This window comes from Odocoileus virginianus, chromosome 16 (assembly GCF_023699985.2).
Source record: "Odocoileus virginianus isolate 20LAN1187 ecotype Illinois chromosome 16, Ovbor_1.2, whole genome shotgun sequence".
In the NCBI taxonomy this organism is placed as follows: domain Eukaryota; kingdom Metazoa; phylum Chordata; class Mammalia; order Artiodactyla; family Cervidae; genus Odocoileus; species Odocoileus virginianus.
Window position 1 is genome coordinate 5,606,052 of NC_069689.1, and position 13,449 is coordinate 5,619,500.

At 44.0% G+C, this 13,449-nt stretch overlaps 1 protein-coding gene across 2 annotated transcripts; it reads right to left on the reverse strand.

Moving 5' to 3' along the window:
• Positions 1-1,254: 1,254 nt before the first annotated feature.
• TM2D3 (TM2 domain containing 3) lies at positions 1,255-13,169 on the reverse strand. 2 transcript variants are annotated; one of them, XM_020911831.2, is made up of 6 exons: positions 13,034-13,169; positions 12,597-12,689; positions 9,988-10,145; positions 5,246-5,420; positions 3,669-3,744; positions 1,255-1,574 (listed from the first exon to the last, which is right to left on the reverse strand). In XM_020911831.2, exons 1-6 carry the CDS (start codon positions 13,122-13,124, stop codon positions 1,409-1,411), a joined length of 759 nt encoding a protein of 252 aa, XP_020767490.2. In that variant the 5' UTR covers positions 13,125-13,169; the 3' UTR covers positions 1,255-1,408. The 2 variants fall into 2 exon arrangements, with proteins under 2 accessions (XP_020767490.2, XP_020767492.2); XM_020911833.2 differs by lacking the exon at positions 12,597-12,689.
• Between the last annotated feature and the right edge of the window lie 280 nt (positions 13,170-13,449).

Here is a 13,449-nt window from a genome sequence, read left to right on the forward strand (position 1 = left end):
GAAGCAACATGGATGAACCTAGAGATGATCACACTAAGTGAAGCAAGTCAGACAGAGTAAGACAAATACCATATATCACTTGTATGTGGAGTCATAAAAATTATACAAATGAACTTATTTACAAAACAGAAATAGACTTGCAGACACAGAAAAGAAACTTATGGTTACCAGAGCAGAAAGGCTGGGAGAGATAAATTGGGAATTGGGGATTGACATACACATAGTACTCTAAATAAAACACATTACCAACAAGGTCCTACTGTATAGCACAGGAATGACAGTCAATATTTGTAATAACCTATGATGGAAAAGAATCTGAAAAAATACACACACACACACACACACACAACTAAAAGGAAGTGGCAACTCACTATAGTATCCTTGTCTGGAAAATTCCATGAACAGCGGAGCCTGGTAGGCTACAGCCTGGGCGTCGCAAAGAGACAGAAACAACTCAGTGACTCAACAACATACATAACTGAATCACTCTGCTATACACTTGAAACACTGTATATTGACTACACTTGAATTTTAAGAAGTTAACTAAAAATGTCTTTAAAAAAAAGAGTTTTGGGATTAATAAATGTTTTTTGATCCAGAAAGGGTCTACAACAGATCTTATAAAGACTCAAAAGCATTTATCACACTGACACATTTTTAAGTATTTCCACTGTGTGTTAATGAACCAGCCAATTATGAATAAATCTATTAGAATGGACTAATACCCTGAAAAATAAACATTTCACTTCTTAATAATAAAAGAAAGTTGCTATGATTATTCAAGATTATGTTTTAATATAAAAAACATAACAGAAGTCTGCAAAATTTTTAAAGTAACTTGTATTTTTATTTATTTTCCAGTACTCTTGCAACCTTTTATATTACTAACAAAATTGCAATTACAGGAACCAGACACAAAAGTTCTGCATTTATTTCAAACAATCACATAGAAAGACCACACTACACAGACATTATTACACTGCAAAACTCAGAGATGACTGAAGTTTAGATAGATAACTTTATTTAGCTGAAGAATGAAAAGATTTTCCACTCTTTGCAATTATAGCTGAAATGTTTTTTACAGTAAATGACATTCAAGTTGGAGATACAAATGATACACTCTGAGGTAAGTAATATAAAACTCAAGTCTAGGAAGTAAACAGATTTTCAGTTGCACAGGTTGTTCTTCCAGTTTAAATTTTTTCACAGAAAAAAAAAAAAATTTCAGGCAAAGAAAACCAAATTCCAGATAAGCATGGTTCACTGTTTTTTATTTTACCTTCATCAAGGCAGGCAAAGTACAGATGCTGTACATTAAACACACATACAGGTCCCTCAAAGCACGTGGATTCCCACAGGCAAAGCATATTTGCTAAGCTCCGCTCCTCTCTGAAGCACGTAACTGCAGCTAAATGTACAAAGAGCCATCCGCTGGTCCCACGTAGCCAACCCCAATGAGCAAGACGTCGATCAGCGTCCATATTCCCAGGCCCCCGAAGCTGAAGAGCTTGCCGAGGCCTTCTCGCCACTGGCCCAGGTAGAAGCGGTCTGCTCCAAACCCACCAAGGGTGATGCTGCAACAGCAAACAGGCCTGAAATGCATCAACAGCCCCCCAACTGCACCAGCTGGGGCTCAGTAACCATGCTGACTCACATGTGTGAAAGGGCCTCAGATCAGCAGACCCTGGATGAGGACACAGCGATCATCTCACAAATGCACACCACCAAACAATCACAGGCAAGAAGACTGCTCACATGTCAACAATGAACACACATAAGCTGTAATGAAATCTAATCCTTCTCTTTTGAAGAAAATCTAGCTTACTACTTTTTTAAGTAGCAAAAAACTGGTGCATCTGGGAGGGCAAAGCAGGGCTAGTCTAACAGACCAGCAATGTGGAGGCTGCAGGAGCATCTCAAGGCAGCCAGCCAGCTGGCCGCCTCATCAAGTCTGGACCTTTGTCAATCACCCATGTAAAAAAAGCTCTGTGTTAGGAAAATATGAATTTTAAAAGGTTTCTTCAAATTCTAGAATCTAACAATATTCAGACAACTTCTCAATTGTTTTTCTTTTAAAATTTTTATTATGGAAAATTCTAAAACATACATGAGTAAAAAGAAGGCAAACAGCACCCATGTTTATTGTTGTTGTTTAGTCACTCAGTTGTGTCTGACACTTTACGACCCCAAAGACTGTAGCCCACCAGGCTCCTCTGTCCATTGGATTCTCCAGGCAAGAACACTGGAGTGGGTTGCCATTTCCTTCTCCAGGGGATCTTCCCAACCCAGGGATCAAGCCTGTATCTCCTGCATTGGCAGGTGGTTTCTTTACCGCTGAGTCACCTGGGAAGTCCACAACCCAGCCCCAATAATTATCACCATGTGCCCACCCTGGTTTATCATACCCTTTCCTTCCCACCCCAACCCGAGAACCATGAAGCAACTGCCAGGCATCATCACATTCAATATTCTGCAAGAAACCATGTTGAGCCCAGAGAAGAACTCTTACTGTTTAAAAGCCAGCTGTGAAACGTGTCATAGTAATTTAAGATGTTCACAATGAGGGGAAGACTGGGTGAGCGGTGTACAGAACTCTCTAGCTTTGCTTTTACTTTTCTGTAAATCCAAAATGAATCCAAAATAAAAAGTTTGTTGGGAAGCAGAAAGTCAGGTGTTATTTTCAACGTGAACTGCTGTGTCAAAGACACTGGGCAATCTCACCTTCACTGTGTCTGACTTTCTGTCGTGGCCCCATCTTTTCACTTTCCAGGGAGATTTCCTGCCAGACAGGACCCTCCACCTTCCTAGCCAGACCCTCAAGCAGTGGTCCCCAGACAGAGGCAATACCTGGAGGCACTACTGACTGTCACCACTGGGGTAGGAAGACTTGTAAACAACACCCAATAAATGGAGTCCAGAGAGGATGCTACACACCCTACTCTCACAGGACGCCCCACAACCAAAAATTCTTGGCCCAAACAACCACAATGACAAGGCCGAGAAGCCCTGCCCACACCCCACCATACAGTCCCTGGGCTCTCACCCTAAACCAGCAGCTGCACAACTTCTGAATCAGGGACCATTTAGCCAGCAGCCCACCTGCCCTTCCCTCTGGTGAGGGTGGGGAGAACTGCTACAATTTTCTTTTCAAACTGCTGAAAAGTTTAACAAATACAAGTATATTTTTATGTAAAAATTAAGTCTATAATTATACTTGAATAGTGGAATTACAGGTGATTCTCAACATTTATCTTTGTCATTTTTGTTTTTTCTAGTTTTCAATACTGAACATGTAGTATTTTTTTATGATTTAGAAGGAAATTACTGAAAATTAAAGACAGTCATAAGCCTAGCTACTTTAAATAGTAGGCAGCACGTCACTGACTCACAGTACGCTCATGATGGGAAGACTGACTGGTTCTAATGAGCTCCAATAAAGACTCGAGTCACCCCCAGAACGTGCAGGCACCTTGGGAGGAAAGCCAGCAATAGGCCACCAAGCTCCACAAAGACAGCAGTCTGACCACCTCAACGGCCCCCGGCAGCACAGTCCCTGTGGTTTACCCAACACGTGGCAGGGCCTGAGAGAGTACGAGAGAAGCACAGAAGAGCGCAGAAGCCACAGCAAATGCCCAGTGGTGTCTCTGCTAGCTGGGGACAGTGCTTACCTCAGAGCCAGGGCTGTGGACCACTTGTATCCTCCAGTCCAGTTGCAGTAGAGCATCTTCAGAAAAGTGCGGTTACCTAAGAAAGGGAAATACTCCACAATGAAACAAGGGTATAAAAATACTCTGGCACAGAGACTAAATCACAGCTGGTGGTCTTATGATTTATAACCTAAAAAGACAACTTTCTTCACAAAAATAAATGTTCACTACCTTGAATGCTAAATAGAAAGCCCTAACTGTCCACGAGCACAGGCTTGTGAGGAGCACAGGTTCGTGAGGAGAACAGGTTCATGAGGACCACAGCTTGAAGGTGAACCACCCCACCTGCTGTCAAGGTGTGGATGATGTGGGGGTGAACAAGACAGACAAACCACACACCGGGAGGGGAGAAGGCCACGCAGGACCGACACACCCCTTGGACACAGGCCACAGATGGCCCGGGGGTCCTGGGACATCTGACTGTTCAAATTGGAAAAAGTGAGTCTGACTCCACCTCACACCATACACCAAACCAATCCTGGGGAACTAAAGACCTATATGTGAAAGGCCAAGGTTACAACTTTTAAAAGAAAGTACAGGAAATTATCTCTGTGAATCTGGAGCAGGGAAAGGCTTTTTGCAACAAAAAAGGGCTAACTATGAAAGATGAAAAACCAACTAACTGAAATTTTAAAGTTGTGTTCAAAAGAGACCAAAAGAAAGTGGGGGAAAAAGTTAAAATCCAGAAGAGGATTTTAGGGCCATCAAAGGTTACTATCCAAAATACAAAAGAATTCATAGAAGTCTGTAAGAAAAAACAAAACTTAGGGAGGAGTATTGGAGAGGATGTGGATCCTCACTAACAGCTGTGCACCACTGGTGGGAGTGTGAACAAACACAACCACCTGGAAAAGAACACATGCCAGAGGGCGCATACCAGACACACCCCCTTACACGTGTGACAAGAGACACAGACAAAAGCTTTAAGAGCACCACAATTTGTAAAAAAAGAAAAAGAAAAAAAAAGGTAAATAGTCCAAATACATTGGAGAGCAGATAAACTATGATACAATCTTACAACATGTTATTATAAAGAAGTGAAAAAAGAAAAGGACAAGCTGAAGAATCTTAGAGCCATAATGATGAAAAGAAACAAGTCCCAGGAGACCATAAACAGCCTGCTACTACTTCACACAGTTCTGAGACATGCATTACTGAATAATATACCACACTGTATTCTAGCACATACATGGGACAACTGTAAAAAACTTAAAGGAAGGGATTGGGATCATAAGAAACCTCAAAAGGGTGTCACCCCTAAAGAAGAGGCAGCAAACACTCTGGTAGTTTCGATGACATCACATGCTTTGGCTGTTAACCTGGGGGAGACTCAATCACACATTATGCTTTACACCTTACACATTTTTATTTTATGAAGTACTACATTTTAAAAGATAAGAGAACTGGCATTAACTAAAAGGTGCTGAAAAACATTTCTGACTACACAATTGAAACCTAATTCTCAAACTTCTGTGATGGTTCTGCAAGTACGCCTAAAGAAGAGCACTCTGCCCAGAAGCCTCCCTCAGTCAACCTACCCAGGCAGTGGATGTGGTCCCGCACAGTGCAGTTGGCTGCATAGCGCTGCCGAGGGCAGGACACCGCCCTGCAGTTGCTGGAGCTGAAGCACTCATAGTCAGCCTCCGGGAGCTGCCAGCAGAACCTACAGGTCATGTTGAGGACAAAACTCTTCTGGGATTTGAAGTCTGGATCCTACAAAGGACACAGAGCTGTTCAGTCATAATCCAGTTTATCAATATGTCAATAAATCTACATAGTTATAAGGCACAAGTATCAAAAACTCTTCTATTTATGATCTAGGAGGAAGCAGCAGACAAACAGGTACCAAGCCAATATGTATGCAAAACAAATGCGTATGCCATGATCTAGGATCATAAGTATATACCCCAAAATATATACCTAAGAAAAAATACCTAGATAAATGCACATCAAAATATCAAAGGTTATCAGGATAAAATTCATCACTGTTAACTTTGGCTAAATTTTTAGTAACACACATGTGTACTTATATAACAAAGAAGAAAGGAAAAGGCACTTTATGAAGCCCCAGAGACACAAGAGAGCTGACAGGGCAGATGAGCCTCTCTGCTCAAAGTACTGTGCAGTACGTGGCAGCCCGGACCCAGCTGGACGCTCCTGGAGGAACAGCCTGCCTACCGGGTCTCAACTCTTCCTAGGAGTCCCTGAGGTCCTGAGGCCCAGGGCAGTCACTGCTGTTACACTCCCAGGAGCACCCGAGAGGACCCACACACAGACAGCCCCAGAAGACCATCCCCAACTTAGAAAGAACCCCTTGGCGAGGTTCAGCCAGTGCTATTGTGGCCCTGAGCCTTGAAACAAGTTTTCCATTTCAATTTTAAATTTGTTTTCTGCCTGTAAGAGCACCCCATGTGCTTATATGTTGCACATTTGGAAATTACAGGAAAACCGGTAACCTCTCCAGAGAGAAGCACGTCTAACCTTCTTTCATTTTTGCTTCCTGTGATAGTTTTACATACATGGAATTAAACTGAAAACATTTTGTATTCTTTCACCACTACTTAATATTATGCTATAAAACATACTTTAAAACTGTATTTATATGGTAACACAATCACCTCTGGAAGTATCATATTTACTAATTTTTTTTTTTTGATTAATGCAAAACCACTTATAAGGGCAGTATTCATGAGCAAGGCACTCCTTGATTTAAGCAATATTATTGTAAATGTCTGCATATTTCTAGTGATGCATCTGTAACACGTTTCTTATCAACTGTTTTTTTTAACACTGGGCAGTCAGTGTACATGGTACAAACTCTGGGAGACAAGAGGAGAGTAAAGAGGTGGCTGGCCTGGCCCAGCCCTCAGCACTGAGCACAGCTGATCCATGCTGGTCTTCCAGGGAGTCTGTTCTATGCATGCATACGCTTACGTCAGGTACGCTTCTTCTTTTTCTAATTTAATGTTCCCACTGATAATTACTTTTCACTTAATTCTGTAGGTATCAGGAAACATCTCTGGAGTTGCCTAGTTCTTCTCAACAGCTGCAATGTATTTATTTCACTACACAGTGAGCTGCAAAGTGAACTGCTCTTTCTTGGACATTCAGCTTGCTTCCAACCTTGCTGGGTGAACAATGCAACTAAGAATATTCTTAGGCATACTTTTGTGTATCAATATGCAATAAGTAACACCTGTTAGATGAATTCCTAGATATGGAACTGCCAGGTCAAAGTTTACATGCACCTGTACGTTTCAGAAAGGAAGAAAGTGAGGTCAGTCGGTCGTGTCCAACTCTTTGAGACCCCATGGACTATAGCCTACCAGCCTCCTCCGTCTATGGAATTTTCCAGCCAAGAGTACTGGAGGGGGTTGTCATTTCTTTTTCCAGGGGATCTTCTTGACCCAGGGATAGAACCCAGGTCTCCCACATTGCAGGCAGACGCTTTACCTTCTGATCACCAGGGAAGCCCGCAGGTTTCAGAGATGAGACAAACTGTCTACCACAGGCTAACTAACCCACCCATCTACTGACAAGACACAGCAATGTTTGTCTCTAACACCTTCAAGAAAAGTGTCATCAAACTCTTTGACTGTTTTGCCAATATGACAGGATAAAAATTCATTAATTTGTATTAAACTATGAGAAAATTAAGCATCTTTCAAATACAAGTTGAAAGTCCACTTGTATTTCCTTTGCTATGAACCATGTGCTCATGCTCTAGCACCATTTTTCTACAGGACTGTCATCTTTTTCTCATTGGCTTTTTGGATGTCTTGATATATTATGAGTACTAGTATATTATTTGTCACATGTGTTAAAACTTTTTCATCATTTCTCATTTATCTCTGGCCTTTATGCTTTTTAAGCTCATGCAGAAACCTCTCATCTTTAGTAGTCAAACGTATAAATTCTTTCTTGTATAACTTCTAAACCTTATTTCATACTTAGAAAATTATTCCCCACTTTGAGATGATGACAAAACTCTCACACTTTCTCTGGTACTTTGAGATTTCATCTTCTCACATAAAGTCTTGCATCTATCTGGAATTTACTTTGGACAAAATAGGGATTCCACTTTTTTTCCATGGGCACCTGGGCACCCTAGCATTCACTAAGTCCACTTTCACACCACAAAAAAGTAGACCCCAACAAGAGCTCACCTGTGGTAAATACCTTTCCCTCTGTGACACAACTGTCATTACTGAGAATCCAGAGCCTATCTAAAGGAATTAAACTTGCCTCACTTACACTAGCAGACTGAGCTCTCCTCCAAGTAACAGACACAAAAACCATTTCTGTCAAGCACATCTCCAGCTGATGTGAACTGGCCTGGCAGTTTCCATTACAGCCAGATTTCTGCACTTACTTCTATTTATATACATTATAAAACAATTTCTTTGACTAGTGTAATCCAGGTGAGATTCCCTTGGCCTGAGTCCCTATAAGTGCACATTAGAACGATGAGAAGAGTTTATTTCCTTCTATTAATCTGAAGTTCAACACAAAGTGAGGGGAGGGAAGGGGGTGAATGCAGCAGGCGAGGATGAGTACTTGCGTGTACACCTGTGATGGTCTTAAACACCAAGGGAAGAACACAGGGCCTGCCCCAAATCACAGCTGCAGTACTCCTGGGACCCGCAGCTCCTTTATTTGACTGTTCTTCGTTTCTGAGAAGAAACAGACCACCAGATGCTCTTGAGATTACTTTCAAAAGCCACCTCTGGGGGCTGGGCACCTGATACTGTACAGGATTTGTGATGAACGGCTAGTCACGAAGCAGGTGAGATGGAAGCACCTGAGGTGTGAGGGAAAGACTGCTTCCAGGGCGTGTCTCATCCAAGGGCTAAGGACAGACCCGGGACAGGATCAGCTAGGAAAAGTCACTCCCTAAGTTTTGTCATTTCTCTACCTTTGTCATTTCCCCTGTCCTCTGCTATCTTCTGAAAAATGAAACCACCTGTTTTTTTGGAACACCTAAAGGAGGAAGAAACTGAAAACTAAGTTTCACTCAGAAACCAGCTGTGCAAGATGAATGTCCAAGACACGAAGGCAAACATAGTAGGCTCATTCTGGGAAAAGCGCCCCTCAGCCATCTGGATTTTCTCATTTTCCACAAGGTACCTACTACGTGTGCCAGACTTACTAAGTATGTGATTTCAAAAGCCGTCAAACAGGTTTTGTTATTAGGTGAGTAGGGAGAAAATTCTATTTAAGATGACGCGACAAAGACTAACTGATAATCCAAGGGCAGTCATGAAGACTACCCACCAACTAGCTCAGTTTTCCAGCGCGATTTCAAGAGCAACACTGATACACGAAAATGACAAGTACTGAAGTTTACCACCACTACATCCAGATGCTGAGGCCACATAAAATCTCATGCCCCCCTGGAGTGAAGGCTCCCTCAGGCCCTCTCCTGACACTGGACTTCAGGAGAAACAGAAAGAGCCTGGGCGGGCGTGGGGGGGGGGGGGGGGGGGGGGGGGGGAGAAACTTTCTAATCTAGCCCTCTGCAAACCAGGCTCCAAAGGACAGATGGGGAAAGGTATCTTGTTCAAGTGAGAATCCTGGGTCAATGGAAACCTGCTAAAGAGAACATGACCTAGAATCTACGTTTTCTTGACCACCTACCACAACAAGGGCTCCACAGAAACACTTTAGGAAAAGATGCTCTAGGTCCATCTCCTGATTAAACAGGAGACAGATGAATAAATCTCAGAGCTGGTCCTGGCAAGGCCAAGAGTAGACACTGTTTTGTTATTCATTTCTACTCTCTGTCTCGCCCAGATGCTGGGACTACAACGAAGTGTGCAGTAATTTACCTGGTCCAACCATTCAAGAATGCACATATGTGAATCTCGCTGACCTGGTCACACTCAGCAGGTGTAGGGCTGCCCCCAGGAACCGAGCTCTGAAGCAGGTGTCCTGAGAGCTGTCAACATATCAGAGACAGGCTGCAGTGCGACAGCTCTAACAAGGTCATTGCTGATGCACAACAGTGGGTGCCCTTGAGCCTGTTCTACGCCCTACTTGTTATAAGCAGTCTGACAGTTCCTTCAGTTTAGTCTGATGTCAGAAAATTGCTATCTGAACCCTTACACCAAACCTTGCTGGGAGACGGAAGTTTCATCTGATAAAGTGGACTTCAATCCTCATATCTTACTTTTAAAATGTAGAGCACTTTCTCAATTTTCCCCATGTTCATGTCTAAACTCTATTTATAACTCAAGCTTTACAATAAGTTTATTAAGAATTCATAAGTTGCAGTACTTACAACACAGGTAACAGAAGGTTTGACTGTGCAGTCAAAAGTAACAGGCTTCCCATAGACACAGGAGAAATTGGTCTTGCAATCTATACAGTCTGCGGGAAGTCTGCTACACAGGCCATTGCTCGGACACTTCATCATATAAGGTGGGATATCGGTACTTTCTGCAAGGGATGAGAGAGAAGCTTATTCTCTTAGAATACGGATTAGAATAACAAATGAAAGCAATTTTCCAAGGTTAAGGAACACAATTATGAGCATAACATACATATACGGTGCTAGTAATAATCAGGACTGCAAAAAGTTTACTGTGTTACAAGATGAAAAAGCAAAGGCTTATAGATGGTAAATTTTGTTCAAGATCACAGAGGGTGGGTAGAACTGCAATCAGAATCCAAATTTCTCCGTTTCCAATCCACTGTGCTTTTCACTTGAAATCACTAATTTTTAAGTGACGCCACTGACCCTCTAACAGAATCAGTACAAAAGGAACCACCCCCAGAAAATATACTGTCATTGTTACACATTGGTACTTCCACAAGCCACAATCTGCAAGGAGTATGCAGTTTTACACTACCAAAGTACAAACAGTTCTTTATATTAGCAACTTATTCAGTGGGTTACAGTTCTTTTTTTCCAGCCAGACTACCCAGGCGTATAATATATTACTATGAGATAAGAGATGACCAAAACTGCAAACACTTTTCTTAGGAAGGAAGAAAAGCTCTCAAAACGTCTGAAAGAGTCAAAAATTCTTGTGCTTTCTCTGTAAAATAATCTATGTTTTAAACTCAAGTATGCTGATGTCTTCTAGCAGACTTTAATAGAAGGAATAATATATGGCTACTAATTTCAGTTCACTGAAATAACGGAACTCTACAGGGATGAAACTACAGAGAACAAGGTTTCGTTCAGCAAAGCACTCGGACACTCATTTAAAACTGGTCCTACTTAAAGTCACTATTAAGTGGGCAATGATGCAAAATATCAGAGAACATCATGCAAAATACCAGGCTGGATGAAGCACAAGCTAGAATCAAGATTGGGAGAAATATCAATAACCTCAGATATGCAGATGACACCACCCCTATGGCAGAAAGCAAAGAGGAACTAAAGAGCCTCTTGTTGAAAGTGAAAGAGGAGAGTGAAAAAGCTGGCTTAAAACTCAACATTCAAAAAACGAAGGTCATGGCATCTGGGTCACTTCACAGCAAACAGATGGGGAAACAATAGAAACAGTGAGACACTTTATTTTTGGGGGGCTCCAAAATCACTACAGATGGTGACTGCAGCCATGAAATTAAAAGACGCTTGCTGCTTGGAAGAAAAGCTATGACCAACCTACACAGCATATTAAAAAGCAGAGACATTACTTTGCCAACAAAGGTCCGTCTAGCCAAAGCTATGGTTTTTCCAGTAGTCATGTATGGATGTGACAGTTGGACTATAAAGAAAGCTGAGCACTGAAGAATTGTTGCTTTTGAACTGTGGTGCTGAATAAGACTCTTGAGAGTCCCTTGGACTGCAAGGAGATCCAACCAGTCAATCCTAAAGGAAAACAACGCTTAATATTCATTGGAAGGACTGATGCTGAAGCTGAAACTCCAATACTTTGGCCACCTGATGTGAAGAACTGACTCACTGGAAAAGATCCTGATGCTGGGAAAGATTGAAGCCAGGAGGAGAAGGGGATGACAGAGAAAGAGATGGTTGGATGGTATCACTGACTCGATGGACATGAGTTTGAGCAAGCTCCAGGAGTTGGTGATGGACAGGGAAGCCTGGCATGCTGCAGTCTATGGGGTCACAAAGAGTTGGACACGACTGAGCGACTAAACTGAACTGATGCAAAATATCACTTTTTCCTTTATTGTTTTGTTCCTATTACTACTGAGGCTGGAGGATGGACACTTAGAATCACAAAACCAAAATGTCTCTGAAGCCCTAAAGATTAGTAATTTGCTCCAGCTTCCAGTGGCATCACCAGACTTAAAGCCAAGTCTCAACCAGTTCCTCTGGGATTTCCCAACCCCCCCCCCCCCGCCCCCGCCCCATTTCACACAGCCCTGGGGGCGCCTTTTAATACCCAACATCAGGATCAGGGTTCAAGAGGCACAAGAAATTTTCTGAAGAGAAAGGAACATTGGTTGAAGGTAATCTTGATGAGTGAGGTGAAAAAATATTACAAATAAAAAGATGGGAATAAGAGCCTGGGACTGGAAAGAGATGAGGCCGGAATGTAGAAAGGTATTGAAATACCGAGACTGTCTACAGAAAAGGTCTGTGCATCTGTCTTTAGTTCACATAACCTAAAATGCAATTAAGAAAATGTTCAAATATGGAAAGTGAAACTCGTTCAGTCGTGTCTGACTCTTCCGCGACCCCACGGACTGTAGCCCTCCAGGCTCCTCTGTCCACGGGATTCTCCGGGCAAGAATACTGGTGTGGGTTGCCATTCCCTTCTCCAGAGAATCTTCTCCTGCATTGCAGGCAGACTCTTTACCATCTGAGCCACCAGCGAAATGACTTCATATTCTGCAGGAAATGCTCGCCAAAAAGAGAGAGACCACTAGATATAAACACACACATTTACGAGCACGGAAAACGCCCGGTACCTGCCGCCCTGGGCGCCGCAGTGAAGGTCCGTGTGGGGCCCGGGTCCTTGATGGCCTGCGGCAGCGGCTGCGAGGGCTCCTCGCTGAAGGACCCTGCGACCGGAGAGACGGAGACCTCAGGCGGTGCGGCTGCGCTCCAGGCTTCAGCAGCCTGGGCAAACCTGGCGGCCTGATCGCCCACGAACTGAAGGGGAAACCCAACGAGATCGACACTCGTCCCGGTCTTCGAACACCTGGGACCAAGCGCGGGGCCGGGACACAGCTCCACGCCCCCGGCCGAGCCCCCGGGCCCTCCCAGTTCCAGGCTCTCGGCTTCGGGTCCCTGAGCGAGCCGAGAGGCGGCGGCAAACCGCGCCGGACTCGGCCGCAGCGACCCGCGCCCTCCTCCCGCACTCTGCCTCCGCCTGCGGTCCCGGGGCCCCCAGCCCTCAACTCACCGCCGCCCGACAGGATGTAGAACTGCGAGAGGAACAGCACCACACGACACAGTCGGCAAAGAGCCCGCAGCTGGACCACCGGAGCCGCCATCTTGCCGGCGCGCTCACTTCCGGCCGCGCGGGAACGCGCGAGGGGCGGGGCGCCAGCGCGCGCCGAGGGGGCGGGTCCGGACAGGGCTACAACGCCGGCGCAGGCGCGGCAGCCTTACCACGGTTCCCCGAGCTCCGCCGGCTAAGGCTGACGGGTACCCGGGCGCCGCCTGCCCCTGGAATAAGAGGTTTACCTTTCTCCCTGTGGCTCAGCTAGTAAAGAATCTGCCCACAATGCAGGAGACCTGGGTTCGATCCCCGAGTTAGGAAGATGTCCTGGAGAAGGGAAAGGCTACCCATTCCAGTATTCTGGCCTGGAGAATTCC